The following is a 27,932-nucleotide window of genomic DNA, read 5'->3' on the forward strand; positions in this document are numbered from 1 at the left end:
GTTAGGATACTTCCCACTTGGATGAATATATTTTCTGTAGAAGTCAAGCACTGACACATCTTCAGAATGAAGTTTTGATCTCAATATGCCGTCACACTGCATCTCAATCAATTCCACTTGAAAAATTTCTGAAGCAGTGTCCACTTTTTGAGACAATACGTTTTGAGACTTCGTAGCGGGCACAGGTATTTCCTTCATTTTCACTGCTTTTCTTGGCAAAAAATGACGTAATGAATTAGTCCTTACTCTTAATAATTTCTCCTTTGGCTCCTCCTACTTCCTCCAAACTAAAGGTGTAGCTATGGGCACCCGTATGGGTCCTAGCTATGCCTGTCTTTTTGTTGGCTTTGTGGAACAATCTATGTTCCAAACCTATTCTAGTATCTGTCCCCCACTTTTCCTTCGCTACATCGACGACTGCATTGGCGCTGCTTCCCGCACGCATGCTGAGCTCATTGACTTCATTAACTTTGCCTCCAACTTTCACCCCGCCCTCAAGTTTACCTGGTCCATTTCTGACACCTCCCTCCCCTTTCTAGATCTTTCTGTCTCTATCCCTGGAGACAGCTTAGCTACTGATATCTACTATAAGCCTACTGACTCTCACAGCTATCTGGACTATTCCTCGTCTCACCCTGTCTCTTGCAAAAATGCCACCGCTTTCTCGCAATTCCTCTGTCTCCGCCGCACCTGCTGTCAGGATGAGGCTTTTCATTCCAGGACGGGGGAGATGGCCTCCTTTTTTAAAGAAAGGGGCTTCCGTTCCTCCACTATCAACTCTGCTCTCAGACGCATCTCCCCCATTTCACGCACATCTGCTCTCACTCCATCCTCCCATCACCCCACTAGGAATAGGGTTCCCCTGGTCCTCACCTACCACCCCACCAGCCTCCAGGTCCAACATATAATTCTCTGTAACTTCCGCCACCTCCAACAGGATCCCACCACTAAGCACATCTTTCCCTCCCCCCACCTCTGCTTTCCGCAGGGATCACTCCCTACGCGACTCCCTTGTCCATTCGTTCCCCCCCCATCCCTCCCCACTGATCTCCCTCCTGGCACTTATCCGTGTAAGCGGAACAAGTGCTACAAATGCCCTTACACTTCCTCCCTTACACTTCCTCCCTTACCACCATTCAGGGCCCCAGACAGTCCTTCCAGGTGAGGCAACACTTCACCTGTGAGTCGACTGGGGTGATATACTGCGTCCGGTGCTCCCGATGTGGCCTTCTATATATTGGCGAGACCCGACGCAGACTGGGAGATCGTTTTGCTGAACACCTATGCTCTGTCCGCCAGAGAAAGCAGGATCTCCCAGTGGCCACACATTTTAATTCCACATCCCATTTCCATTCTGATATGTCTATCCATGACCTCCTCTACTGTAAAGATGAAGCCACACTCAGGTTGGAGGAACAACACCTTATATTCCGTCTGGGTAGCCTCCAACCTGATGGCATGAACATTGACTTCTCTAACTTCTGCTAATGCCCCACCTCCCCCTTGTACCCCAACTGTTATTTATTTATATACACACATTCTTTCTCTCTCTCTCCTTTTTCTCCCTCTGTCCCTCTGACTATACCCCTTGCCCATCCTCTGGGTTTTTTCCCCCCTCCCCCCTTGTCTTTCTTCCCGGACCTCCTGTCCCATGATCCTCTCATATCCCTTTTGCCAATCACCTGTCCAGCTCTTGGCTCCATCCCTCCCCCTCCTGTCTTCTCCTATCATTTCGGATCTCCCCCTCCCCCTCCCACTTTCAAATCTCTTACTAGCTCTTCCTTCAGTTAGTCCTGACGAAGGGTCTCGGCCCGAAACGTGGACTGCACCTCTTCCTAGAGATGCTGCCTGGCCTGCTGCGTTCACCAGCAACTTTGATGTGTGTTGTTTGTTTTCCGAAACTAGCCTTCATTTGCTCAACTTCATCTTTCCTTGCTTGCCCAGTAAACTTGTTAAAATTTCCACTATGGTGGGTCTCGTAATGTTGCCTGATATTTGCCACCTTCTTCACAGCAATATTTTCTCTGCAAATGAGACAAACTGGTTTCACAGCTTGCTCAATGAAGTAATCTAGTGTCCAACTGTCTTGGAAATTTCAGCACTCAGCGTCTACCTTCCTGCGTTTTGCATTCATTGCCATTGGAATTTTTTTCTTTGATTTTATTTTGAAATGTGAGTTATTCAACAAGTATCGTAGCACATGTAAATATCTGGATATTTAGCGCGGATTTCTTGTTAAAACACAGTGACACTGTTTCTGTTTACAAATTTGAACGATCCCATCTGAAAACCTGCGCATGCACGGAGATTATCTAATACATATTAACAAGGTAGTCTGCCTTCCCGTCATTCGTATATACCAGTGTTTGGTTTGGAACAAAACAGAACCTGGGGCCAGTGTAACAAGATGCCATGCGTGTCCATCAGTGTGGTCGTGTGAAATACTCAGAATAAGGGGAAAAAAATTGCTCACGAGCCAGATAAGCATAGTATCCCAATATTTGCTTGCGGGCCAGTCAAAATACCTTTGTGAGCAATAGATTGCCTACCCCTGATGTAAGTAATAAAGACAATTCAATTCAATTAGCTTAGATGGGTATCTTGTTCAGAGTCACTCTGAGACTGCCAATCCTATCTTTCCTTATCAACTTCCTCCATTCAAAGTTCAAAGTTCGAAGTAAATTTATTATCCAAGTAAAATGTATGTCATTATATATAACCCTGAGATTTGTTTTCTTGCAGGCATTCACAATAAATCCATAACAGAATAAATGAAAAACCACACCAACTGGGCAAAAGACAACAAACTGTGCAAATACAAAAAGAAATAATAATAATAAATAAATAAACAATAAATATTGAGAACATGAGATGAAGAGTCTTTGAAAGTGAGTCTGTAGGTTGTGGGAACAGTTCAGTGTTGGGGCAAGTGAAGCTGGTTCATGAACCAGAATCAGAATCAGGTTTAATATCACTGGCATATGCCAAGATAGTTGACTTATTTGTGCATTAACTTCATCCTTATCAACTGTGGCTTCCTTTGATGGTCAGTAATTTGATGTTGCTTCAAAGGAACGCTTCCACAGCAGGACCAGAGATTAGTTATCAAGTTGGATTCCTGCCCACTTTCACTCCATTTTGCTCAAGTCAAGTCATTCAACTAACGATTAAACAAGGCAATATTTCTCTGAATCAGGGTGTAAAGCACAAAACACACATGTAACACACAATACCTTATGAGAGTACGAATAAAGTCTACTAATGAATTACTCATCAGTAAACAAAGTGCATAAATTAAATATTGTAAAGTACAGAACAGATTAATTGGTCACACTTTGAATGCAATGAGGCATCCCGTTCAGAAGCCTAATGGCCTGAGGGAAGAAACTGTTCCCATCCTGATTGTTCTTATTTTTATGCAATGGAGTCTCCCGCCTGAAGCTAGAAAGTCAACGTCATAAGTGGGGGTGTTGGTGCGGACCCAAATGCAAGACACAGACACTGAAGTACTAGGAACAGGACAGGACTAGAGACTAGAGTTATGGATGTGTCTGGATGCAGACTAGGAGCTGGGACAAGAACTCAGACTTGGGCTAGGACATTGGCTAAGCAAGTGAGACCAGGACTAGGAACTGCGAACTGGGAGCCTGGGCTTGGACTCCAAGCCAGAGACTGGACAAGGACCCAGAACCTAGGTCTTGACTCGAGCTCGGACCCCGGAACTAGGTGAGGATGACATGGCTTGGGTTCCTTGAGGTGAGGACATGACGAGGCTTGGGTTCGGACTCCAAGCCAAAGACTGGACAAGGACCCAAAACCTGGGTCTTGACTCGGGCTCGAACTCCGGAACTAGGCGAAGACATGATGTGGTCTTAGGATTCAGGACTAGGCGAGGCTACAGGACTGGACAAGAGACTCCTGGACAAGACGAGGGAACTCCAGTACAGGACGAAGCACATGGACAGGATGAGGCACATGGACAGGAAGAGAACACGAAGCCTTGAATTGGTACTCAGGAACAGCCAAGCCTTGGACTTGGAACAACAGGATCCTCGGAACCTTGGACTTGGGACGATAGGAACGCAGAACACAGAGCCGTGGTCTTGGGGAGGACAGGAACACAGGGCCTTGGTCTAGAGCATGGGAACACGGAGCCTTGGACTTGAGAGACGGGAACACAGGGACATGGAACACAGAGCCAGAACCCCTCCTTGGAAACAGGACGTAGGGCCAGGACTCATACAGAATGCTGAACACGATGAGACGGTTCCCAACACTAGGTAGCAGCAAACGGCCGGACCTACCTAGCAAAGGCGTGGACTCAGAGACAGTTTCCAACACTAGGTAGCGGCAAACGGCCAGACCTACCTAGCGAAGGTGTGGACACAGAGATGGCTCCCAACACTAGGTAGCGGCAAACGGCCAGACCTACCTAGCAAAGGCGCGGACACAGAGACAGTTCCCAACACTAGGTAGCAGTAAATGGCCAGACCTACCTAGTGAAGGCGTGGACACAGAGACAGTACCAACTCAATGATAGACAGTTCCTTATCCTGATACAGCAAGGCTCCAGTCTCGCTCTGGTGGTTGAACTTGACAAGGTTGCAGGCAAGGCTCCAGAAGGAAGGGGAAGGGAAAGGAACAGTCCAGCCTCAGGGTAACAGCAAAGATGGCCTGGCTTACCCAACAGAGGCAGGACAGGAAGGGACAGATCCAACTGCAGGGTAACAGCAAAGACAGCCTGACTTACCCCACAGAGGCGAGGACAGGATACTGACGAAACGAACCAGCACCCACACTCGAACCCAGGGCCACTTATATTCCCAGCGCCAAGACAAGCATCAGGTACCTATGATTAAGCCCAACTGAAACAAGTAGTAGTAGTAGAAACAAGGTCCTCAGACCAGACTGTAAACCGGAACACAGACCTCACGGACCAGACCAGGACAGTCAAAGAGGATGTTGGAAGGATGGGTGAGATCCTTGATAATACTAAGGGCCCTGCGTACACAGTGCTCCTGACAAATGTCCCTGATGGATGGAAGGAAGACCCCTATGACCCTCGCAGCCATTCTCACATTCCTTTTTTTCCCCAGTCTGATGAAAATTCATTATCCCATTTCCCTCATTTTCATCACTCATTTTCCAGTCACCACAGTAGTTCCAACTAGCACCACCTTTCCACGATCCAGCAGCCACCTAACCAGTCACACTCCAGCAACCCACACTCAACCCCAAGGCTACTTATATTCCAAGCCCCAAGATGGAAATCAGGTGCCTATGATTAACTCACTGAAACGAGGGACAGCTGGAAGACCCAGAGTCCTGAGTCCATGGACTGGACCGTAAACCAGAATGCGGACTTCACCGACCGGACCATGACATCAAGGATCAGTCCCTTTAGAAGCATCTGCTGGATTCTGGTTTCAGTCCACAGTGTTGCAGCAGGTGATAGTATGACTATTATAGGTCAGTCTAGATTGCTCCATGTTGAATGCTAAGGCAATATTTTATTGGTTTAGGGTCTCTCCATCAGCAAGGACATCTATATGATGTCTCAAAAAGGCAATATTGATCATTAAGAACCCTCCCCCCCCCCAACATCTGGGCCAAGCCTTCTCCATTCTTCCATTAGGCAGGAGGTACAGGAGCCTGAAGACCACACCTTTAGGTTCAACAGCACCTTCTTTCCCACTACCATCAGGTTCTTGAACTGACCTGAATAACCCTAACACGATCTGGAATTTTTTTTCACTTTTAACTTAGATTGATGGCCTTATCTTTTGTTTATTTTGCCTTGTACATTATGTATACTTTATCTTAATATGTTTATGTTGTAACAACAAGAATTCTGCAGATGCTGGAATTTCAAGCAACACACATCAAAGTTGCTGGTGAACGCAGCAGGCCAGGCAGCATCTCTAGGAAGAGGTCCTGACGAAGGGTCTCCGCCTGAAACGTCGACTGTACCTCTTCCTAGGGATGCTGCCTGGCCTGCTGCGTTCACCAGCAACTTTGCTGTGTGTTGCATGTTTATGTTGTGTTTCTTCTGTTTGCAATGTAGAGTGCTGCTGCTGCAAAAAAGACACAATTTCATGGTATTTATACCTTGTACATAATATATAGATATAGATATCTGTGAATTTGAATTTTAAGTCGGAGGAAGCTGAGCCGCGGCTCCACGTTACTGCTTTGATGGGCGTCACACACAAGATGCTGGAGGAACTCAGCAGGCCAGACAGCAGCTATGGAAAGTAGTCGACGTTTCCGGCCGAGACCCTACAGGGGCAGCCAACCTTTTAGATTCCACGCGTCAATTTTTTCACACACGAGTTCAGATGTGCCTTACAGCTCTTGTACCCCCACAATTCTTGTAAAAATATGTTAATATAGAACGTGCGTGAAAAAAAATCGCATCTGAACTCGTGCGTGAAAAAACCTGACGCATGTAATGTAAAAGGCTGCCCACCCCCGCTTCCTCAGGACCATGGGGCGGCGCTTCCCGCTCTGCTGCTGACATTGCGCAGTGAGCGGCGTTTGCGGACCGAAGGGGCGGGGCCGTGGCTCTGCAGAGGGCGGGGCCATTTCGCAGAGTGACAGGCCGTCAGCCAGCGTCGCGATTGGATCGGGGTCGGTCGGTGACGCGAGCCGGCGGCTGCACGTTTTGCGACGGACGGGGCAGAAGAAGGGGAGCGAGGGCTCGGTACGGCAGCTGCCGCCGCGATGTCGGACCCCGGCGTTCAGGTGGTGGCCGGCAGACAGCTATTCGCTCAGGCTTCGGCCGTCTCCATCCACACCGGAAACATCGTTAACTGGAGCCGGCTCAAGAAGAAGTGCCCGACCTCGCCGAGCGAGGAGGTGAGCGGAGGGTGGCCGCGGCTACTGGGGTTGAGGTTGGGTGGGGGGAACGGTCGTGACCGGCCAGCGGGAAGCCCAGATCTTTCCGCCATTCAGATGCCGATAAGCTGGTGGGCAGGGGCGGTCTCCGGGTGCCGCGCCTGTCTGCTTTAGCCCCTCGCTCACTCTCTCTCGCTCTCTTGCAGTTGCAGGACTGTATCCGTGAGACTCTGGAAAAGTGGTGCACCCAGGTCAACCCAGAGCTCCTGGAGGTGAGTGTATCTTCACCTACGTTCCCAGCGTTTCCTTACAGTGATAGCCACTTGCTTTCAAGCGATGCTGTCTCAAAGCATCAGTACTGAAGGTAAACAGTCCTCTCAGAGAATGACAGGGAGCGCCAAGCCATTCAGGCCAGAACTGTTATGCTCTGAAGATGGTTTATATGTTGCCAACCATTTGCACAAACATGAGACATTTATTCTTCAGGATTTATGTTTACTGTAGCCAGTGGAAGATCTGGCCACTGTTGCACACATTTCTTTTTGTTAATTGTAATTTTCAAAGTCAGTGTTACCTGATTGATATATATATTTTTTTACACCTTTGATCCCTTTGCTGATATTTGGAGCTGTGAAATTCCCCTTATATGGAGTAGAATTTTACTTCTATTCAAAAGAAAAGTCTTACATCCTCCATATTTTTCCACACTTGGCACACTCTCCGAAGTTCCACTCTAGAGAACTGAGTACGCACATTTAGACTGACACCGTTTCACTTCAGGGATTAAAGCTGTCCTCGTTTATCGTTTTGGTTAAGTGTAAAAGATGGAATGATTTCAAAGATGTAAATTTTGCTGGTGTTCTGGCCAATTCTTATGCTGTAACTTAAAAAATGTTCACTGTGATCTGGTGGGAAGTTGCTGTGGTATTTTACACAAGTACATTTCAAAGGTAATCCATTGGCAATGAAGCACTGTGGTACCACCAGACCATGAAAGGTGCTATATAAATGCATGTTTTCCTCCTCCTGCTGCATTGACTTCCCTCCCTTCTACACATCTGAAATAAAATGTTTTTTTTCTTTTCACACTAAACTAATTTTGTAGGGAGTTTCCCTTTTTTATGTGACACTTTAAATTTCAGCAATTTTTTTGCTTTCCTGGAAGACATTTTCAGGATTAATTGTCCATAACATCTTTGAACTCTCCAATCCTGGGAATAGTATGACCATTGTGGTTTATAGTTCATTAACCATGATCCATGACCCACTTTTCTAACTAAGTTTTGGTTCTCATTTTATGATTCTTTTATTTGTACTTGGATAGTTATAAATTAACGTTTAATTTAACTATTTCAGTTTTTGAAACAATACATTGGATATTGTTGTATATGTGTTTTTTTTTAATTTCTCTCCTGGCTGTCAATGAAGTACTGAATTATATTATATTAACTTTTCCGGTTTACTTAAGCATAATGTCTTGTGACAAGCTTGGCTGATTTTGAGGAGGCAGAGAGTACAATGTCCCTTTTATTCTTACTAACAGTTCTGTACTTTGCCTAAGTTATCACTCATTCTACATTAGAGCAGGGATGATCAAACGCTACAGTTTTGTTTTTAAGTATGCTGATGATATAAATTAGTGTTTTAATTTTGGACTGAACTAACTAATGGGAGAAGTGTGAGGTGGTTCATAGTTGGGAGGGGGAAAACTCAACTGAGCCAGTTGAATGAAATATTGTGGCTACATTCAGAGATCGGAGGTGGAGTCATTTTCGAACACCTTCAAATTATTTCCATCAACCAGGCACGCATCAGAATTATGATGGGAGATGCTCTGCTGTCTCTGAGTGTTCCAATCTGTGCCCTAAATATTCATTTTCTCCAATAATGTATTGTGGTTGCAGTTTGTTACATCCTGAGAAATCTATTGCCAAGGCTATTCCAGCAGTACTTTCCAAACTCAATACTACTTACAGCATAAAGAACCTCCACTTTAAATATACCCTGTGACTTGGCCTCTACAGCCATCTGTGACAATGAATTTCACAAATTTGCTTTAATCTTATTGTTTATCAAAATCCTATCTACTTCTGATTTAAGTATTTAGAAACTATGCTTCTGTGTCCCTTGAAACCAATTCCAAAGTGAGAAGATCTTCCCAAAATATATTTTGCTTAATCTGCTCTTAAATGTGTGACCCCCTTATTTTAAAATAATGACCACCTAGTTCTAGATTCTCCAACAAGAAACATCCTTTTCACGTCTTCCATGTCAAGTAGTCTCAGGATTTCATATGTTTTAATCAAGTTCTCCATCTTCAAAACGCTAACAGATTCAAGTCTAGCTCAGACAACCTACCCTTTCCAGGTATTAGTCTAATAAAGTTACTCTGAACTACTTCAAAAATATCAAAATCTGTCCAGTAAGGAGAGCAGTACTTCTGAAGTGATGTCATCAATGGTCTGTATAACCGAAACATAATCTCCCCAATTTTCATTCAGTTATCCTTGCAATAAATATTCTGTTAGCTTTTTTTCTTTTCAAATCTTTATTATTATAATCCAAAATTAACACGAGTACATCGAAGTAAGCAACACTTACAATGTCTCAAGAAAAAAGACATTATTTTAAAGATTGAAAAATTTTGGTGATTTTTTAAAAAAAACCTACTAAGCAAGAAAAAGTGGGGGTGGGGGGGGGGAGAAGCCCTGTTAAGTGTTCCAACCCAGAGCCATGTGTCATACAAAAAGCTTCTAAAGATAAACATCAAACTGCCAGCAAGAAAAAAAAAGTACCAAAAATTTACAGTTGGATCGTGGAGGAAATCTATCAGTTAACTCAGATGATAATAACGAGCAAATGAACCCCATCTTTTCTCAAAATCAAACATAGGTTCAACGGTTTGACTTCTAACTTTCTCCAAACTAAGACATGGCATCACTTGAGAGAATCGTTGTGACAAAGTGGGAGATGATGTGTCCTTCCACTTCAGCAAAATGGCCTTCCAAGCTATCAATGTAACAAATGCAATAACATGTTGGTCAGACGCAGAGATACCACGGATATTTTGAGGAATTATTCCAAAAAGTGCAGTTAATTTGTTAGGTTGTAAATTAATTTTAAGTGCTTTAGAAATTGTTGAAAAAACTGACTTCCAGAATTTTAAGCTTTCTTAATTAAATGTACTTAAAAATGAGACATCATGCACTTGAGCATTCAGATTTCTCTGCACCTCAACACCATATTATCTAGTAGGTTTAAATTTTCTTACTGTGACACTAATTTTTCCCACAGCCTATCTACATCCCTTTATAAGCTTCTTGTGTTGCCTTAACAACTTTCTTAGTGTCTTCATGAAATTTAGCTACCATATCCTTGCCTTTGTTCATGTTATTTATATAAACTGTAAAAATAGAAGTTTTGGCATTGATCATAGGCACACCACTCCTGCTAACAAGAAAAAGAACATTCTCTTCTACACTGCTTCCTGTTAGCCAACCAATGTTTTGTCAACCATGCAATTTTATTTTTCAGAAAAACATTTAATACAACATCTTATCAAAAGTATTTTAGAAATCTAGGCGTAGTGTACCAGTTCCTCTTTGACCACAACACATGTAACATCTCTAGAGAATTCTTCCACAAAACCGTACAGGCATTTGCTGAGGATTTTGTGTAGAAGCTTGTAGCATTTTCTCAATGATAGGCTGACAGGTCTGCAGCTTCCTTTTTTTTTAAGAATAATGCACGCAAAATGCTAGAAGAACTCAGCAGGTTGGGTTGTATCTATGGAGAGGGGAATAAACAGTCAACATTTTGAGCTGAGCCCCTTCATCAGGACACTAATGAAGGGTCTCAGCCGGAAACTCTCATCACTGTCCTGATGAAGGGCTCAGCTCAAATCATCACCTGTTTTATTTCTCTCCATAGGTACTGCCTGATAATTTTCCTGAGCTCCTCCCTCACTTCCAATTCCCAATTCAGAACAATTTCTTGATATCAATGATTTGAGAAAACTACCTTTTCGCTTTGCACAGAGCTAGCTAGTTCTGATGTAAAACCCATAACATCAACTCAGTTTTACTCTTTCCGTGTAATGTCTTATGTGCTGTATAATTCCAGCACCCTTTTTGTTTCGAATCTTCAGTTATTGCAATATTTTCATGTTTTTATTCTCTCATTCTTCTATATCTCAAATCAATTTTCACTTAGACATTCTCGGCAATCCCTCCTCTCCCCTGAAATTTAAAACATAAAATAAGCTGTTAACCATTTGGAACATTTAACTGTGTTTTTATCTGCACAGGTGCTCCCTAACTTGAATCTATCCAGTACTTTCTATTTTATACTGGGATTAGAATAGCCTGCTGTCAGATTAATTTCAGAACGTACAGCTTTACGAAACTACGAATTCCTTTTGACAACTTTTGTAGTCTATATGTAGATAAAAATCACCATAATTAAGACTGTACCTTCCTGACAAACTCCTATTACTTATCCTTCTATTCCCCCATCTGTGTTTTAAGCAGTGCGTTGAGTATAAGTAAGAAAGTTAATTTGATATGATATAGGTTTGGTGATGAGCATCAATATCTTGGCCCAGTCTTTGTAGACGGAAGCGCAGCACTATATCTGGGTCATACCTCAGGTGACTATTATTGTTTCATCGCCTTTCTCATCCTATTATATGAGCCAAATGTAGAAATCTGAGACTGTCGTAAAGGAAATAAGACAATGAGATGCAGGAGCAGAATTAGGCTATTTGGCCCGTGGGGTCTGCTCCGCCATTTCATCATGGCTAATCCAATTTTCCCCTCAGCCCCAATCTCCTGCCTTCTCCCTGTATCCTTTGCCCTGACCAATCAAGAATCTATCAACCCCTGCCTTAAATATACACAAAGACTTGGCCTCAACAGCTGCCTGTGGCAAAGAATTCCACAGATTCACCACTCTCTGGCTAAAGAAATTCCTTCTCATCTCTCTTCTGAAAGGACATCCCTCTATTCTGAGGCTATGTCCTCTGGTCTTAGACTGTCCAACCATAGGAAACATCCTCTCCACATCGCAGCTGATTTATTTTCCCTCTCAACACTGTTCTCCTGCCTTCTGCCCCTAACATTTGATGCCTTCACTAATCAAAATCATATCAACCTCTGCTTTAAATATACCCAGTGACTGGGCCTTCTCTCCTTCTGTGCAATGAATTTCAGAGATTGACCACCCTCTGGTTAAAGAAATTCCTCCTCATCTTTGTTGTAAAGAGAGGTCCTTCTATTCTGAGGCTGTGCCTCCTGGTCCTAGACTCTTCCACTATTAGAAACATCCACTCTATGTCCAGTAGGTTTCAATGAGGTCCCTGCCCACCCCCCCCCCCACTGCCCCAATTCCAGCAAGTATAGGTCCAAAGCCATCAAACACTCCTTGTGTGTTAAGATAGAGGGTAGTGGTAGGTGTTAGTCTGGTTGGATGATTGTTACCAGTGATGTTCTGCTGGGATCAGTTGTGGGACCTCTATTTGCATGTATGGAAATTATAGATTAGTTAGTAAGGTTGTTGATAACACAAACTGGTGGAGTTGTGAATCACTGAGTAGCTTCAGTGTGAAGAGGGCATGTCCTGGGTGGTGGGGATCCTGAATGATGGACGCCACCTTTCTAAAGCACCGCTCCTTAATGATGTCTGGGATAACATGGAGGGTAGTACTCATGATAGAACTGACTAATTTTACAAGTTTCTGCCAGTTCGATCTCATACAGTAGCCCTCCCACCCCCCCCCACCCTCCAAAACACGCAATACCAGATGGTGATGTAGCCAGTCAAAATGCTCTTGGTGTTAGACAAGTTACGTGCAGTTCTGTAAAACTTTAGTCAGGTCATACTTGGAGTATTGTATAATTTTGGTCCTCCCATTATAGAAAAGATGTGGAGCCTTTAGAGAGTGTGCAGTTGAGATTCACCAAGATGCTGTTGGATTAGAGGAAAAATAGATACAAGAAGAGGTTGGATAAACTTGGGTTGTTTACTTTGGAGTCTTGGCAGTTGATGTGAGATCTGTTAAAGTTTATAAAGTTAAGAGAAGTAGAGACAGTAGATAATCAGTCTTTTTCCCAGGGTCAAAATGTCAAATACTAGAGTGCAGAGCTTAAAGTAAAAGGGAGAAAGTCAAAAGGGGATGTGCAGGGCAAGATTTTTTTTACACAGTGGATTGTGTTGCTAGTAGTAGTAGTAGCAGTAGATGCAACAGTGGTGTTTAGTAGACTTTTTAACGTGCACATGAATATGCAAAGAATGGATCAAGTACAGGAAGAAGGGATTAGTTTCATTTGGCATCATGCTTGATGCAGATGTTGTGGGCCAAAGGGCCTTTTCCTGTGGTGTGCTCTGCTAATGTACTGTCTTCACCCATTTCAGTCAGAAAACATGATCAGAATTTTAGAAATATACCATTTGTAACTCTCGCCTATTTGAACAAACACCGGAGAGCTTTATCATCTCTAGTTTCTAATCTACCAAATTTATTGTCTCCCTTTGATTTGTTGCAGGATCCACCTGCTACACTGGAATGTGCTCTTACTCAGGACGTAGACTCAATAAGCCCTGAAGAGAGGGAGGAAGTGAAAGTGTCAGGTAATGTAGGAACATGAACGACGTGGGTTGCTTGTCAGTATCCTGTTGAATTTAATGTGGGAACATCAAAATACTCTTCACTACATTTCCTGCACTAAAGCCGGCTATAGAAACTATGAACTGAACAATAGGAAGGTGTTGCCTCAGAGCAAGGAAGGAATAGGATAGGATAGGGGACTGGGAAATGGTAGTTTTGCTTTGTGGTCTTGGTTGAGCTGTCCTCCAGGTCTACCTGCTGGGAAAGGACTTGAGTTGCTGTGGATCTTAGCTGCCAGTTTTATCAAGTACTGCGAAATCTGGGCCATTCATTGTTGGCACATATGTGGTGGGCTGAAGAGCTTGTCCTTGTGCTATATGATATCTTTATTAAATTTAAATAGCTGGAAAATCTGAGGAAACCAATCCCTTCGAAATTATTTTCACCATTCCATTTCTCCAACACAAAGAATGCACATGGAATAGAGCAACACACATAAAAATTGCAGGTGAACGCAGCAGGCCAGGCAGCATCTATAGGAAGAGGTACAGTAGACGTTTCGGGCCGAGACCCTTTGTCAGGACGAATTGAAAGAAGAGATTTGAAAGTGGGAGGGGGAGATCCAAAATGATAGTGGGGGAGGGATGGAGCTAAGAGCTGCAAAGTTGACTGGCAAAAGGGATGTGAGAGGATCTTGGGACAGGAGGCCTAGGGAGAAAGAAAGGGGGAGGGGGGAAGCCCAGAAGATGGGCCAGGAGTATAGTGAGAGGACAGAGGGAGAAAAAGGAGAGAGGGGAAAAAAAAATTAGTAATAACGGATGGGGTACAGCTTATCTACTGATGTCTACTATAAGCCTATGAACTCTCACAGCTACCTGGACTATTCCTCTTCTCACCCTGTCTCTTGCAAAAATGCCATCCCCTTCTCGCAATTCCTCCGTCTCCGCCGCATCTGCTCTCAGGATGAGGCTTTTCATTCCAGGATGAAGGAGGTGTCCTTTTTTTAAAGAAAGGGGCTTCCCTTCCTCCACCATCAACTCTGCTCTCAAACGCATCTCTCCCATTTCACGCACATCTGCTCTCACTCCATCCTCCCACCACCCCACTAGGAATATGGTTCCCCTTGTCCTCACCTACCACCCCACCAGCCTCTGGGTCCAACATATAATTCTCCGTAACTTCCGCCACCTCCAACAGGATCCCACCACTAAGCACATCTTTCCCTCCCCCTCCCCCTCTGCTTTCTGCAGGGATCGCTCCCTATGTGACTCCCTTGTCCATTCGTTCCCCCTCCCCCCCCCACATCCCTTCCCACAGATCTCCCTCCCAGCACTTATCCTTGTCAGCGGAACAAGTGCTACACATGCCCTTACACTTCCTTCCTCACCACCATTCAAGGCCCCAGACAGTCCTTCCAGGTGAGGCAACACTTCACCTGTGAGTCGGCTGGGGTGATGTACTGCGTCCGGTGCTCCCGATGCGGCCTATATATTGGCGAGACCCGAAACAGGCTGGGAGACTGTTTCGCTGAACACCTACGGTCTCTCCATCAGAGAAAGCAGGATCTCCCAGTCGCCACACATTTTAATTCCACATCCCATCCATTCCCATTCTGATGTGTCTATCCACAGCCTTCTCTACTGTAAAGATGAAGCCACACTCAGGTTGGAGGAACAACACATATTCAGTCTGGGTAACCTCCAACCTGATGGCATGAACATTGACTTCTCTAACTTCTGTTAATGCCCCACCTCCCCTTTGTACCCCATGAGTTATTTATTTATTTTCTCTCTCTCCTTTTTCTCCCTCTGTCCCTCTCACTATACTCCTTGCCCATCCTCTGGGCTTCCCCCCTCCCCGTTTCTTTCTCCCTAGGCCTCCTGCCTCATGATCCTCTTGTATCCCTTTTGCCAATCAACTTTCCAGCTCTTAGCTCCATCCCTCCTCCTCCTGTCTTCTATCATTTCGGATCTCCCCCTCCCACTTTCAAATCTCTTACTATCTCTTCTTTCAGTTAGTCCTGACGAAGGGTCTCGGCCCGAAACATTGACTGTACCTCTTCCTAGAGATGCTGCCTGGCCTGCTGCGTTCACCAGCAATTTTTGTGTGTGTTGCTTGAAATTCTAGCATCTGCAGATTTCCTCGTGTTTGCACATGGAATAGAACCGTGTTCAGCATTTCCCATTGGTGTGTGGTGAAAGGGGTGGTGTGTTTGCAGGCGGTAAGGGTTGAAGTGCCGCTTTCCTGTTTGAGACTAAGGCATTTTCTCCTGTTATTTCTTCTCTTCCCTCAATTTTAGTTAAATGTTACTATTCTCAATTATAAGAGCAGGGGATCTAACGAACTAAATTTAGGAAATCATGGAGAAATTAACTTGTCTCCACGAGTTATGGTTGTGATGATTCTAATAACTTTGCCTTCAAGTTAGAAAGAGAAAGGAAAAGAATAAGGCAAGCAGGTGGAGGTTAAACATTATCCTTAATTCAAGAAGTCTACTTCTGTGCTGTAAGTTCATACTGCTTTTGGAAAAACACATCATACCTCCCTCATTCCTACAAAATGATCAAAATCTGATGCTTGTTACCAATTCACTGACAGCTGAAAACCTTGCAGTATGTACCTTCAAGCCTGATTTGTAATCTTTAATCCACCATTCTATGGGGAAAAAAGCCAGCAGTATGATGAAGGTTCCCACACCCTGCTTATGGACTGTTTGTCCCACTCCCATCAGTAAAAACGCTCCGCGGCATCCCCACCAGGACCACTGGACTCAAAGAAAACAGTTACATCTTCCAAGCCTCCACCCCACCACTACTACGTACATCACCTAAAGTCACTGTGTATGTAACAGTTACTTGTCCATTGTGTTTTATAGGATTGCTTTTATATCTATTGTTTTTAAATTGTGTTCTTTATGCTGATTTTTTAAAATTCTGCATCAGATCCAGTGTGACAATCATTTTCTTCTCCTTTACAATAGTGTACTGAAGAATGATAATAAGGAGTCTTGACTCTTAATGTAGTTCTAGTTTTTCCAATTTACATTATGATATTGTTTCTCAGGTGAATTTATTTTCCCATTTTTCCATCTCCATTGCTCCCAGAGCTACAGCCAAGGCTGAACAAATACATCTTTCAAGCTCATCATTTCATCACTCTCATTTTCAATGCCACAGAATTCACTTTCTCTTTATGCCTACTTCAATGTTCAGTCTCCATTCTCAATCTCGTACTCTTCAGTAGAAAAACCACATCCTTTTCTGATTCCCAAACCATTTTCCAAGTAAGTGCTGCCCATACTGCTCTTGTCACTAAATGGAACCAAACACAGTCAACCTCAGGAATTACAAAGATGCAACTTAATGGTGTTGTGGAGTGTGTTGACTAGCTAACTGATAAAGAGCTTTGACTTGCAGGTGCATCTGTTTTGTGTGAACAGTATATTGTAGTTAAATGATTTGTGTTTACATTTGTATGTTCAAAATGACTTGTTAGCTACAATATTTTATTCTATAGTAGCAATTACTTCTGGAGTCAATCAATTATTTTTTTAATGCAGCCAAACTTTTCCTCAATGATCCTGACTCCTCAAGCATTAAGGATGCTGTGGAAAAAGGTATGTGTCACTGAATGAGATATTTACTTTTGGATTTTTATTGTTCTGTTATACTTTTTTTGATGCATTTGAATGTTTTTAATGTGTATTCAACACATTAGATGAAGTCCACTTGGTGCTTTATAGTGCTGAATGCATTGATACGGATAATCCATGCTGGGTAGTAATGTGCTTTTATGGTAGCTGTGGAATCATTTTATGACTGCTCTTGATGCTTGCAGCTGGTGACAAAGTCAAACTCTCATCGCACTTTTGCTAACCTCAAGATCAAATTACTCTCTTCAAAGAAAATTGACAAAGGAAACTTCCTTGGCACAAAAATTAGATCTTTCACAACTCAAAGGTACACAGTGAAAATTCCTTAAGTGTGAAAAGATTAGATAAAGCGTAAATACCACTAACCCCAAATTAGTCATATAGCATTCTGTCTGTCTGAGGCCTCCGTCAGTCAGAGTTGACCATGGATATTGTGTTCTAGCTGTCTTGATACCCATGCCATACAATATGGAGTACAGTACAATATGGAAAGCAAGCGGTTGCCCGTGTAGCAAGTTCCCCCTCTCCACACCAATGAACCCAAAGATACGACAGGGACCAATACAGTTTGGTACCAGCAGCTTTGCAGGAATTGCTAGTCAGCATTGAACTCAATATAGGACTCCCTTAGAACTCCAGCTTCTGATTTTTTTTTCCCCTCAAGGTTTACTCTCGAAGCCTTCTCCATAAGTGGGTATAGCTGCAGGGCAGCGGAGGTTTGAGATCAGAGTTTTCCCTCTAGATGAGATGCCAGCCACAGCTTATGAGCTCCTTCTGCCCAAAGTGACTGGTTTTTAAGGTGCCAGTAACCCACCTATACCCCTTCTGTCAGTAGAAATGGTTCTGCTGGGCTTAGTGGTTAAGCCACACGTGGTTGTCAGGGCTGATTTGAGAGCATGGCATTGGGAGCATTTAATAGGTAGTGGGAGCCTGTCCCCATTACCACCCCGTCTCTCTCCCCCCCCCCGAGTATAACAACCTTAAGTCGCATGGCGTTAAAGCATTAAGAAATGCATAGGTATCTGTTAAGTTAGTTATATTTTTTATCTAGCCTTATTTTATGATGTTGATTAGACAGTACCTCAATGAAATATCACAGGTTTTTCATGATGCTGTTTTTAAACAATAAATGAATCCAGCTCAAGTGATATTTGAGGATCCTCCCTCACTTGAGAAGCCTATATCATAGAATCAGAAGAGTATAGTGCTGAAGAAGCCAATTTGATCTAATCAATGAATATTGGTATTTGTGGAAAACAATTAAGTGAACAATATTTAGCTATGCTAAATACTGAGGAAAAACTGTACAAGATCCTTACAGATAATAGTGGGAATCGAACCCTGATCGGTGATTGCTACTGCTGTAAAGTGATTGTGCTAAATGCTATGATGCTGTATCGTGCAAGTCTTTATTACTAAAGCTGATTTGTCTAGATGCAGAGCCTTTACTTAATTGGTGCTTTCAGCCATTTCCTGACAGTTAGCTGGATCTGTTGGAACGGGCTAAAGTATTGTGTCCTGCGATCTTTGGAGAAAACTGAAATGGGTTATCAGCTGTACCTCCTGAACATGTTTGTGATGCTCCATCCTTGGCCGTGGCACTTGCTCACTGGTCCTTGTCTTTGAGGAAGATGGAGATATCCTTGGTGGGGGTGGGGGGAGTATTTTCTTCTGTTCATAAGAAAATAGGAGCTGTAGCAGGCCCACTTCAGCTGCTGAAGCCTGCCTCACTGTTAACATGATCATGGCTGATCTTTGCTGGCCTCAACTCAGATCTGTTTCTAGTCCTGTAATTCAAACCTTTCTCCATACACAGAAACCATGAAAAAGCAGGTTTTAAATATTCATGGCCCTGCCATTTTGTCTGTAACTCAATTCCTGCATCAATTCAGTATTGCTATCTGCTGCAAATGCATACAGCAGTGCTTTGGAGCTGCCACTAAACCTAGTTCAAGTGTAATTGAATCCTAAATATTTTGTTGCCAAATAATGTAGTTTCTGCTACATTAATAACAAGGCTAATGCCATTTGAGAACAAATCTACTAAAACAAAGAATACCTGAAAGCAGAAACTATGTCTACTTGAAGAGCTAAATGACTCTTTCTACAGTTCATAGCTTGACATTTCGCCACTGCCTTGAAATAATGCTAGGATTTATGGTTCTAGTGGGTGGTGAGAGTCTGTTTGCAATGTAGTACTTGTGTCAATTTGATGTAAAGTGTATTCAGATAAAGTGTATTTACTGTAATCCAGGATATTAAGACTGAAGGAACTAAGGTTCTGATAGTTTTGCAGTGCTTTACCTTAGAACAGCGGTCCCCAACCACCGGGCCGCAAAGCATGTGCTACTGGGCCGCGAGGAAATCATATGATTTGGCGTTATGAGTCAGCTTCATTCCCTGTCACGGGCGGCACCTTTCCTCATTCCCTGTCACGCCCACTGTTGAGCTTGAACGCACGCGAGGTCATTACCTGCGCATCGTCCATGTCAGCGCAGGGAGATCAACTCCTCGAGCTTGCAAATAACGGCGGGCTGAGAAGTATGTTTGACATAACATCTCTGCCGGTATTCTGGATCAAAGTCAAGGCTACATATCCTGAGATAGCCATGAAAGCACTGAAAATGTTGCTTCCATTTCCAACATTTTTCTGCAAAGCGGAGTTTTCTGCAATGAATGCAACAAAAACTAAATTGCGGAATAGACTGGACATAAGGAACCCCGTTCGAATATCTCTGTCTCCCATCACCCCTCGATAGGACCGTCTCCTTGCAGGGAAACAAGCCCAGGGCTCCCACTGATTCAGCGATATTGGTGTGTTGCAATGATTTTATATGTTCATGTGGGGAAAATATGTGCTGTGCGTTTAATATCCAAACGTTACTTAAAATGTTATGATATTGACTTACTTATAACAATTACATCACGGAAACAGGCCATCTTGGCCCTTCTAGTCCGTGCCGAACACTACTCTCACCTAGTCCCACCAACCTGCCATCAGCCCATAACCCTCCATTACTTTCCTGTCCATATGCCTATCCAATTTTTCTTTAAATGATGATATCGAACCTGCTTCTGCCACTTCTACTGGAAGTTCGTTCAACATGTACTTCAAGCTCCCCTGCCCTCCCCTGATAATTGACATCACTATATTCATGTGAGGAAAACGTGCGCTGTGTGTTTAATATTAAATTCGTTAGATAAACCCTTTTAGAAACAAAATTGAGTGTATAAGCTGCTTATCACTTGTATTCCGGGTGTAATTAACAACCCTTCCCCCCCCCCCCCAGAACAGAATCGCCAAAAACGATTTGCAGGAAAAAAAAATCGGCAGGTACACGCATGGGCAGGTCACGTATGCGCACTGGTGCCCGCGCAAGGCTTCATGGCCATTGTGGTCTTTCTCTGGGTAAACACAATTTTGTTTCACCAATCAGGGTTGTTAGCCTGAGTCTGGATGACCAGTGAACCACATAGTCTGGCCTCCAGCCAACACAACTGTCCGGGTCATTCAGGCACACAAGCCTCCAAACCACAACTAAGTTGTGGTCCTCTTGGAGAAGGTATTGAAGGTGATTGTGATTAAATGTGTTGGTATTTTAGCCAAATATGAGTATATGGACTAAATGGCTCCGATTGTGTTTTATTTGCCTGGTTATGTATGTCATCATTTGTTAGAGAACATTTATGAGCTCCTGACAACATCGAGACAATCAATATCCATACTTTTATATTGAAACTATTTTACTTTGTGTTATATATGACTGTGTTATTAGTGAGTAATCTTTGCACACTGACAAAGGCACCAGCCATTTAATATAGCATCTGGAAAAAATAGCTTGTTTATAATGTTTCAAATCCACTATAAATGTTAAATTTGATCAGTTTTGTCATTTGTATGTAAGCAATATTAGTTCTACGATGCCTGCAGTACTATATTTGGTTAGTCATTTCTGGACTGCTTGCTAAATGTCTTGCTAGTTAATATCTACACATTGTCAAACGTGGAACATTAAATCACTCCTTCTTCCCCCATATTCCTTCCCACCCCCACTGACTACTACCATCTTAAACCCATTTACATGGTAAGCTTCCTCTTGAAGTCCAGTAGTTTTCCACCAATATTGTTTACTGTCATGTTATCCTGTTGTTTACTGTATAACTGCATTGTTTAAAAGATTATACAGTGGATTTGGTTAATGGGCCATTGGTTAATCAGGACAGTCACTTATTTGGGACAACTCTTAAGGAGCAAAAACTAATTGAGTAAAGAGCCAGATTTCCCTTCATTAAGCTGGATACTGTACTGCTTAATTGAGGCAGGAGACTGTTCCTGGATAGTTTCTAACTAGCATCAGACACGTGTACTTATGTGACTGTTGGATACTAAATCATGCTTAGAGCGGAGGATCTCCCAGTGGCCACACATTTTAATTCCACGTCCCATTCCCATTCTGACATGTCTATCCACGGCCGCCTCTACTGTCAAGATGAAGCCACTCTCAGGTTGGAGGAACAACACCTTATATTCCGTCTGGGTAACCTCCAACCAGATGGCATGAATATTGACTTTAACTTCCGTTAATGCTCCTCCTCCCCTTCATACCCCATCCCTTATTTATTTATTTTATATATTTTTTATTTTTTCCCCCTTTTTTCTCTCTCTGTCCCTCTCACTATAACTCCTTGCCTGCTCTCCACCCTCCAGGCTCCCCTCCCCCCTTTCTCCCCAGGCTTCCCGTCCCATGATACTCCCTTCTCCAGCTCTTAGATCCACCCCTCCACTCCTGTCTTTCCTATCATTTCAGATCTCCCCCTCCCCCTCCCACTTTCAAATCTCTTATTATCTCTTCTTTCAGTTAGTCCTGACGAAGGGTCTTGGCCCAAAATGTTGACTGTACCTCTTCCTATAGATGCTGCCTGGTCTGCTGCGTTCACCAGCACTTTTTGTGTGTGTGTTGCTTGAATTTCCAGCATCTGCAGATTTCCTAGTGTCTGAGTTTTTAAATGGTATTAGTTGCATGTGTTTGTGTGCAAAAAGCAGAGATCTTTGTCACTGATATTCGGCAAGAAATAAGCGGTAAGACAATACAGTACTGCTTTGCTCACTGTGGTTTCAAGCATTCAGGCTTGGAGATGCCAGATGGCCAGGAGTGAAAACTAAACAATTTCACTACTGGAAGTTGGGAGCTACAAAGAATTTGAAGGTTACAATGAAAATGAAGATTTGGAGGATGCAGTCATCAATTGCATTGTTTGAAATAATCCATTATCTAAACCAGGTGCCTGTGCTGATTTTGCTTATTTATGGTAAATCAAAAGAACATGGCAGTGTGCAGGTACACTGGGTGAATTCCTCCATTAACAATTAGGAACTAATTCAGTTTATAGTATTGTAGTAGAATTGATAGTGTTCTAATTTGTTCTCTATTTAAATACATAATTTGTTACTCAGTTAAATGGTAACTTGCCTTTTTTATATCTTTTTAACTACTTCCATATTTTAACAACTTTAACTTCAGCGAATTGAGGCAGCCACTTAATTGGGCCAAAACATACTGGTCCCGATGTGTCCCAATGAACTGGTTTCCACTGTATTAGCGGACCAAAATCTAATCTGAATGTTGTATTTATTGCAGCTTGTTCAGCGCTTGCAGTATCACAGCTGGACTCCGTGATACTAGCTCCTCCTCCTCTCACAGATGGAGCTTGTCTTTCCCTCGCACACCTGAAACCCTATTGGGAAGAGCTGGAAACTCTGGTTCGAAGTCAAAGCATTGCAGCAATTGGTACCTCTGATCTGGATAAAGGGCTTTTAGAGCAACTCTATCAATGGGCTCAGGTAGCTGGATTGTGTAATTCTTTGATGTAGATTTAGGAAGGCTTTAAGATTTGCTTTTTAAAATGTATCCTTTGTTGTTTTTTTTTGGAAAATGCTGTACTCAGTTCATTTTAATTAATGCTAATATTGGAGCAAAGTGGTGGACCAGGATCCATTAAAATGCTAGTCCTAAATCTGACGCGATTCAGTGGCAGAGCTAAGAGCTGCTTCCTCACAGCTCCAGTGATCCATCTTCAATCCTGGTTTCCAGTGTTTTGTGTAAATTGTACATTCTGTGCATGAGCATGGGTTTCTTCTGGGTATGATTGCTTCCTCCTGCATCCTAAAGTTTGGAAGGTTGGTAGATTAATTGTTATCTCTAAATTGTCCCTCATGTAGATGAGTGGGGGGGGGCGGGGAGCTTGATGGTCAGCACAGATTTGTGGGGATGAAGGGCCTATTTCTGAGCTCTATGGCATTGTCCCTAAAGTATGTTATTGCATGATGTTGGCTTGCCTCAATGCGTCCTGTCTGATCTCGACTAGAATGCTCTTTGATGAGTTGGATTTAAACTCGTGCTACTCAGCAGGAAAAAAAGCTTGCCATAGTTTTTGAAATTGTAATGATGTAATACCTTGCTCTTAAAAAGATTGATTGGCGGGCATAGACGTAGTGGTCACTCCTATCAAGGAATGATTTTTTGAAAGAGACATTTTTAAGAGGATTTCTATAAGTGATTTTGCTAATAGTTTGGGTGAAGGGGAGCAAAATCGAGAGAGGGTTAGGTTCTTTTTGTAGTTTGATTTGAAATTATCAACACATGAACTCAGAATATTTTGCCACACTAATATTTCAAAATACATGTGTGTTTGTACCTTGTATTTGCATTGCCTGTAACCTATCACTTTCTTCCTCCCCTTCGCCCCCCCCATGACCTAGGTAAAACCTAGCAGCAACCAGGTAAATTTAGCCTCCTGTTGTGTGATGCCGCCAGAGCTTACTGCCTTTGCTAAAGAATATGACATACAGTTACTGACCCACAGTGACCCCAAAGGTGAGACTGCGTCTATAATTGTCTATACGTCAGAAGTGCAGACTCTTAATGAGGTTGATCTTTGAGATGGAGTCAGTTTGGAGGTTGCTTTTGGAGGTGAGCAGGAGTTCTGGTTCCTTTCTCCCACCTCAACCCATTACCTTTTGTCCTGTCCTAATGCTGCAAGCATGTAAATTTCTATTTCCCTAAGCCTTGGCCAAACCAAATCATTCTCATGAGAGACAATCAAGTGAATCTCAAGGTACCATTAAACCATTGGGAACAGCATGAGTGACTCCCACATGGATGTGCAAATCCTGTGCAAGATTTCTTTGGTCATTGGTGCTTTGTATAAATTTGTTGTTTTATAAGCACCATATTAAGCTGCTTGTTATAGCCATTTGGGCTTCAAGATCCAATGGTAATAAGCAAAACCAAGCAGTTGGACATCTGGCCAACACTGAAACCTGAGCTAAACTACCAAAAATAACCCTGAACTACTTGATCCAGTAATATATCTCATTTACTGTGCACAGAAATAGCAAGCTCCCCACCACCGTCTTAAAGGCAATAACGGATGGATAATATAAATCCAGGCCTTACCAGTGATGCATGCAAATTAACTTGAAATACTGTAATGTGTAAAGGTGTAATGGTAAAATCAATGACCATTATGTCTTTGTACATAGTATTTTAAATTAATTTGCAAGTGAAGCAGTTTAGTTTTTAACTAATTAAGTTCTTGTAATGCCATCAATTTATTCTCTAAAGCATACTTTGTACATTGGAAAATTTAAATGATTTTACACTAATTACATTATTTCTTTTCCTTCAAGAATTGATCCCCATGTTAAGTTTTCAAGAGGCTGTCGTTGCCAGCATGCAAGACAAATTGGCGTATGAATGGGTAACTAAGTGGGTACTGCGTTATTCAGTAATTGTTAAAAGCAGAGGAATTATTAAATCAAAGGGCTACTTTGTATATGCTAAAAGAATACATTATTAACATCTTTGACAAACCAGTTAGTTGGAATAGCACTTTTATGAACCAATTTATGCATGATATGCAGAGGAAGAATTTTTAGAAGCTGCACTACTGACCAAATGCCTTTTGATCCTTGATCTATTACTGGGTCCAAGATAATTTTTTTTTAAGTGGGGGGGGTGGTCTGAAAGGAATGGATTGCAAAACCAGTTTGTTTTGCATATTTTGTTTTTTTTAAACCAACTAATTTAGTTGGCAATTCTGTTAAAATCGTTTGCCTTTCAAAACGCTTTTTGGTTTAAATCTATGTGAAGAATGTATTTCATGTGGTTCATGTATTTTTTTTCTTGGAACAAGTCTAATGAGCATTTCAAAAAATAATAACAGAACACAAGAAAATCTTCAGGTAGATGCTTATTTATGGTACACAGGCTATTTGGTCTGGCCTCTGTTTGAACCTTTGTTCAAAATAAATTGATTAATAGTTAAGATATTGCTAACTTATGCAATTAAACATTTTCATTGTTCTTTTAATTTGATTTTCCAAGAACAGAACTTGCGCTACACTATTAACATGTAATGAAGTTTAGGGTTATGGCATATACGGCAGTAATGTTTCAGAAAATATTGTATTGATGGTTTATTGTTGATTTATAACCACAAAGCCTTGAAGTGGAGTTCATTAGAATGGAGTGAAATATCTTAAATTCTCTCCACACGTCTGTCTCAAATTCTCCACTAACTTCAGATTAGTTAATAAAAGGATGTGTTTCAATGTGTGAATTCCATTGGTAAGCAGAAGTTAGACAACTGGACCCTGGTGTTGCCTGGAAAAGGCATACAGAATAACAAGCCAGACTCACCTGCAATTTTTTTTTTCTTTTGCAAATCACTGACTTTTATTTTGATGATGCCTCATAACTTCTTTGTTTAACTTTAAAATTAAGACAATTTCTTTCTTGTGCAAGAACAAGGCCATCACAAAATTGTATTTACTGGCATGCAGCATCACTGTTCTGTGATGTTATCATTTGTTGGCAAGCTCTGTGTCCACGTTGACCATGACGCAGTGATTTAGAGGCAGGTTTGTCATAATGTAGGTTATATTGAGTGGAACAGAGTGAACTGGCAGTGGATTTGCTATGGGCTCTTTTCATTGTGTCAAGTTCAGTGGTGTTGTCCACCAATAATTGGTGAAATAGGTAATAGTTTAAAATGTTCTTGCCATTCTGCATGCATGATTGCATCATGTAAACCACTGGTTTTTGTGGGCAAGGACTTTTTAAAGGAAAGGCCAAGTTCAAATATGATTTAACCGCAAGTGCTGGTTTCAATCTACATGGCTCATCTACTCACTGCCCTTAAATCTTGACGACAAATCATGAGGATGCACATTGCAGCATTATCCTTGCATTGATTGAACTTGTAATTCGGGGCTACTTTGGCCTTAACTTCTAGTTTTAAAACCAGCAATCAGTTTTGTGCTTAACATTTTAGGCTGAAGTACTTTACAGGATTGAATGTACAGTAGTTCCAATGAAATAGTAAATATTTGGAAATAGTGAATCTATGAAAATGTTATATTTTGTTTACTTGGCCATGTAATGCATTTTAAGTGATTTGCACATTAAAAGTGTGATTGAAATATTTCGCTGATTTTTCTCTTTATTCTACATGCCTCTCTGTTACTTGCTGCTTGTGATAATGTCTCTTAGGCATTACTCTTTTTTAAAGTCCATTCCATGGTGACACAAAAGTCATTAGATCATTGAGTTGCAGATCCAAGGCTTCAGTGGTTTCAAAGATTCAAAATACATTTATTATCAAAGTATTTATAAATTATACAACTTTGAGATTTGGTTGCTTATAGGCAGCCACAAAGCAAGATGCCTGAAAGATCCCAATTTAAAAAAAAAGACCAACACCCAATCTGCAGAGAAAGAGGAGAAAAAACACATGCAAACAATAGAAGCAAGCAACAACATTCCAAACCAAAGTGTTTCGATCCCGAATCCCCGGAGCAGCCAGAGTGGCCCAAATTCTTGGTCTCAGTTCATCATGTAGTAGGGCAAATCCCCATGAAGCTTGCAGACAAGAAGTGTGTAACAGTGGGAGCAGTCTCACAGCCTTAGCCCTGTGGAGAAAGGAGAACATTTCAGGAGAGTGACTGAAATCTGTGTTTAACTTGATATGAAAATATGAAAAACCAAATTGCCTTGTGCATTTCTTCATTATTGAAGAAGTATATGCAACATATAATTTCAACTTGTTCTCATTACAATAATTTTATTTAAAGCTCTTGCACTTCAAAGTTTAACACGGGAGCTGGTGACTCTTGCTTTATTATGATAGAATTAATAGGTAAATGTAACTCTGGAGCAGGGGTTCCCAACCTGGGTCCATTCATTCCATTGAGTCTGCTCCACCATTCCATTATCCCATGCAACCCCATACACCTGCCTTCTCGCCATATCCTTTGATTCCCTGACCAATCAGGAAATGATAAACTTCCACCTTAGATATACCCATGGACATGGCCTCCATCACAGTCTGTGGCAGAGCCTTCCACAGATTCACTACTCTGGCCAAAAAAAAATTACTCCATACCTCTTTTCTCAAAAAGTCACCCTACAATTTTGAGGCTGTGCCTTCTCGTTCTGGATACCCTACCGTAGGAAATATCCTCTCAACATCCACCCTATCTAGTCCTTTCCAAATTGGGTAGGTTTCAATGAGATCCCCACACATTCTTCTAAACTCCAATGAGTACAGGCCCAAAGCTGCTAAATGCTCCTCGTATGTTAACCCTTTCATTCCTGGAATCACCCTCGTGAACCTCCCGGACTCTCCAATGGCATACATTCTTTCTGAGATATGGGGCCCAAAACTGTTGACAATACTCCAAGTATGGCCTGACTAGTGTTATAAAGACTCAGCATTATGTCCTTGCTTTTATATTCTATTCCCCTTGAAATTAATGCCAACATTGCATTTGCCTTC

General features: G+C 42.2%; 1 protein-coding gene across 2 annotated transcripts; it reads left to right on the plus strand.

Moving 5' to 3' along the window:
* The first annotated feature begins 6,594 nt into the window (after positions 1-6,594).
* gclm (glutamate-cysteine ligase, modifier subunit) lies at positions 6,595-26,566 on the plus strand. Of its 2 annotated transcripts, none has more exons than XM_063065044.1 (7): positions 6,595-6,858; positions 7,044-7,109; positions 13,380-13,464; positions 17,001-17,057; positions 22,733-22,935; positions 23,854-24,064; positions 24,784-24,917. In XM_063065044.1, exons 1-6 carry the CDS (start codon positions 6,724-6,726, stop codon positions 24,031-24,033), a joined length of 726 nt encoding a protein of 241 aa, XP_062921114.1. In that variant the 5' UTR covers positions 6,595-6,723; the 3' UTR covers positions 24,034-24,064; positions 24,784-24,917. The 2 variants fall into 2 exon arrangements, with proteins under 2 accessions (XP_062921114.1, XP_062921113.1); XM_063065043.1 differs by having other exon boundaries at positions 6,598-6,858; positions 23,854-23,968; positions 24,784-26,566.
* The last annotated feature ends 1,366 nt before the right edge of the window (positions 26,567-27,932 follow it).

The sequence above is a fragment of the Mobula hypostoma genome, chromosome 12 (assembly GCF_963921235.1).
Source record: "Mobula hypostoma chromosome 12, sMobHyp1.1, whole genome shotgun sequence".
Lineage (NCBI taxonomy): Eukaryota > Metazoa > Chordata > Chondrichthyes > Myliobatiformes > Myliobatidae > Mobula > Mobula hypostoma.

Excerpts from the sequence above, each read along its gene's own strand:
- gclm (XM_063065043.1), top strand. The coding sequence starts at position 6,724 with ATGTCGGACCCCGGCGTTCAGGTGGTGGCCGGCAGACAGCTATTCGCT. Across the intron at positions 6,859-7,043 it reads CGACCTCGCCGAGCGAGGAG|TTGCAGGACTGTATCCGTGA; the intron begins GTGAGCGGAGGG and ends GCTCTCTTGCAG. Across the intron at positions 17,058-22,732 it reads TAAGGATGCTGTGGAAAAAG|CTTGTTCAGCGCTTGCAGTA; the intron begins GTATGTGTCACT and ends TATTTATTGCAG.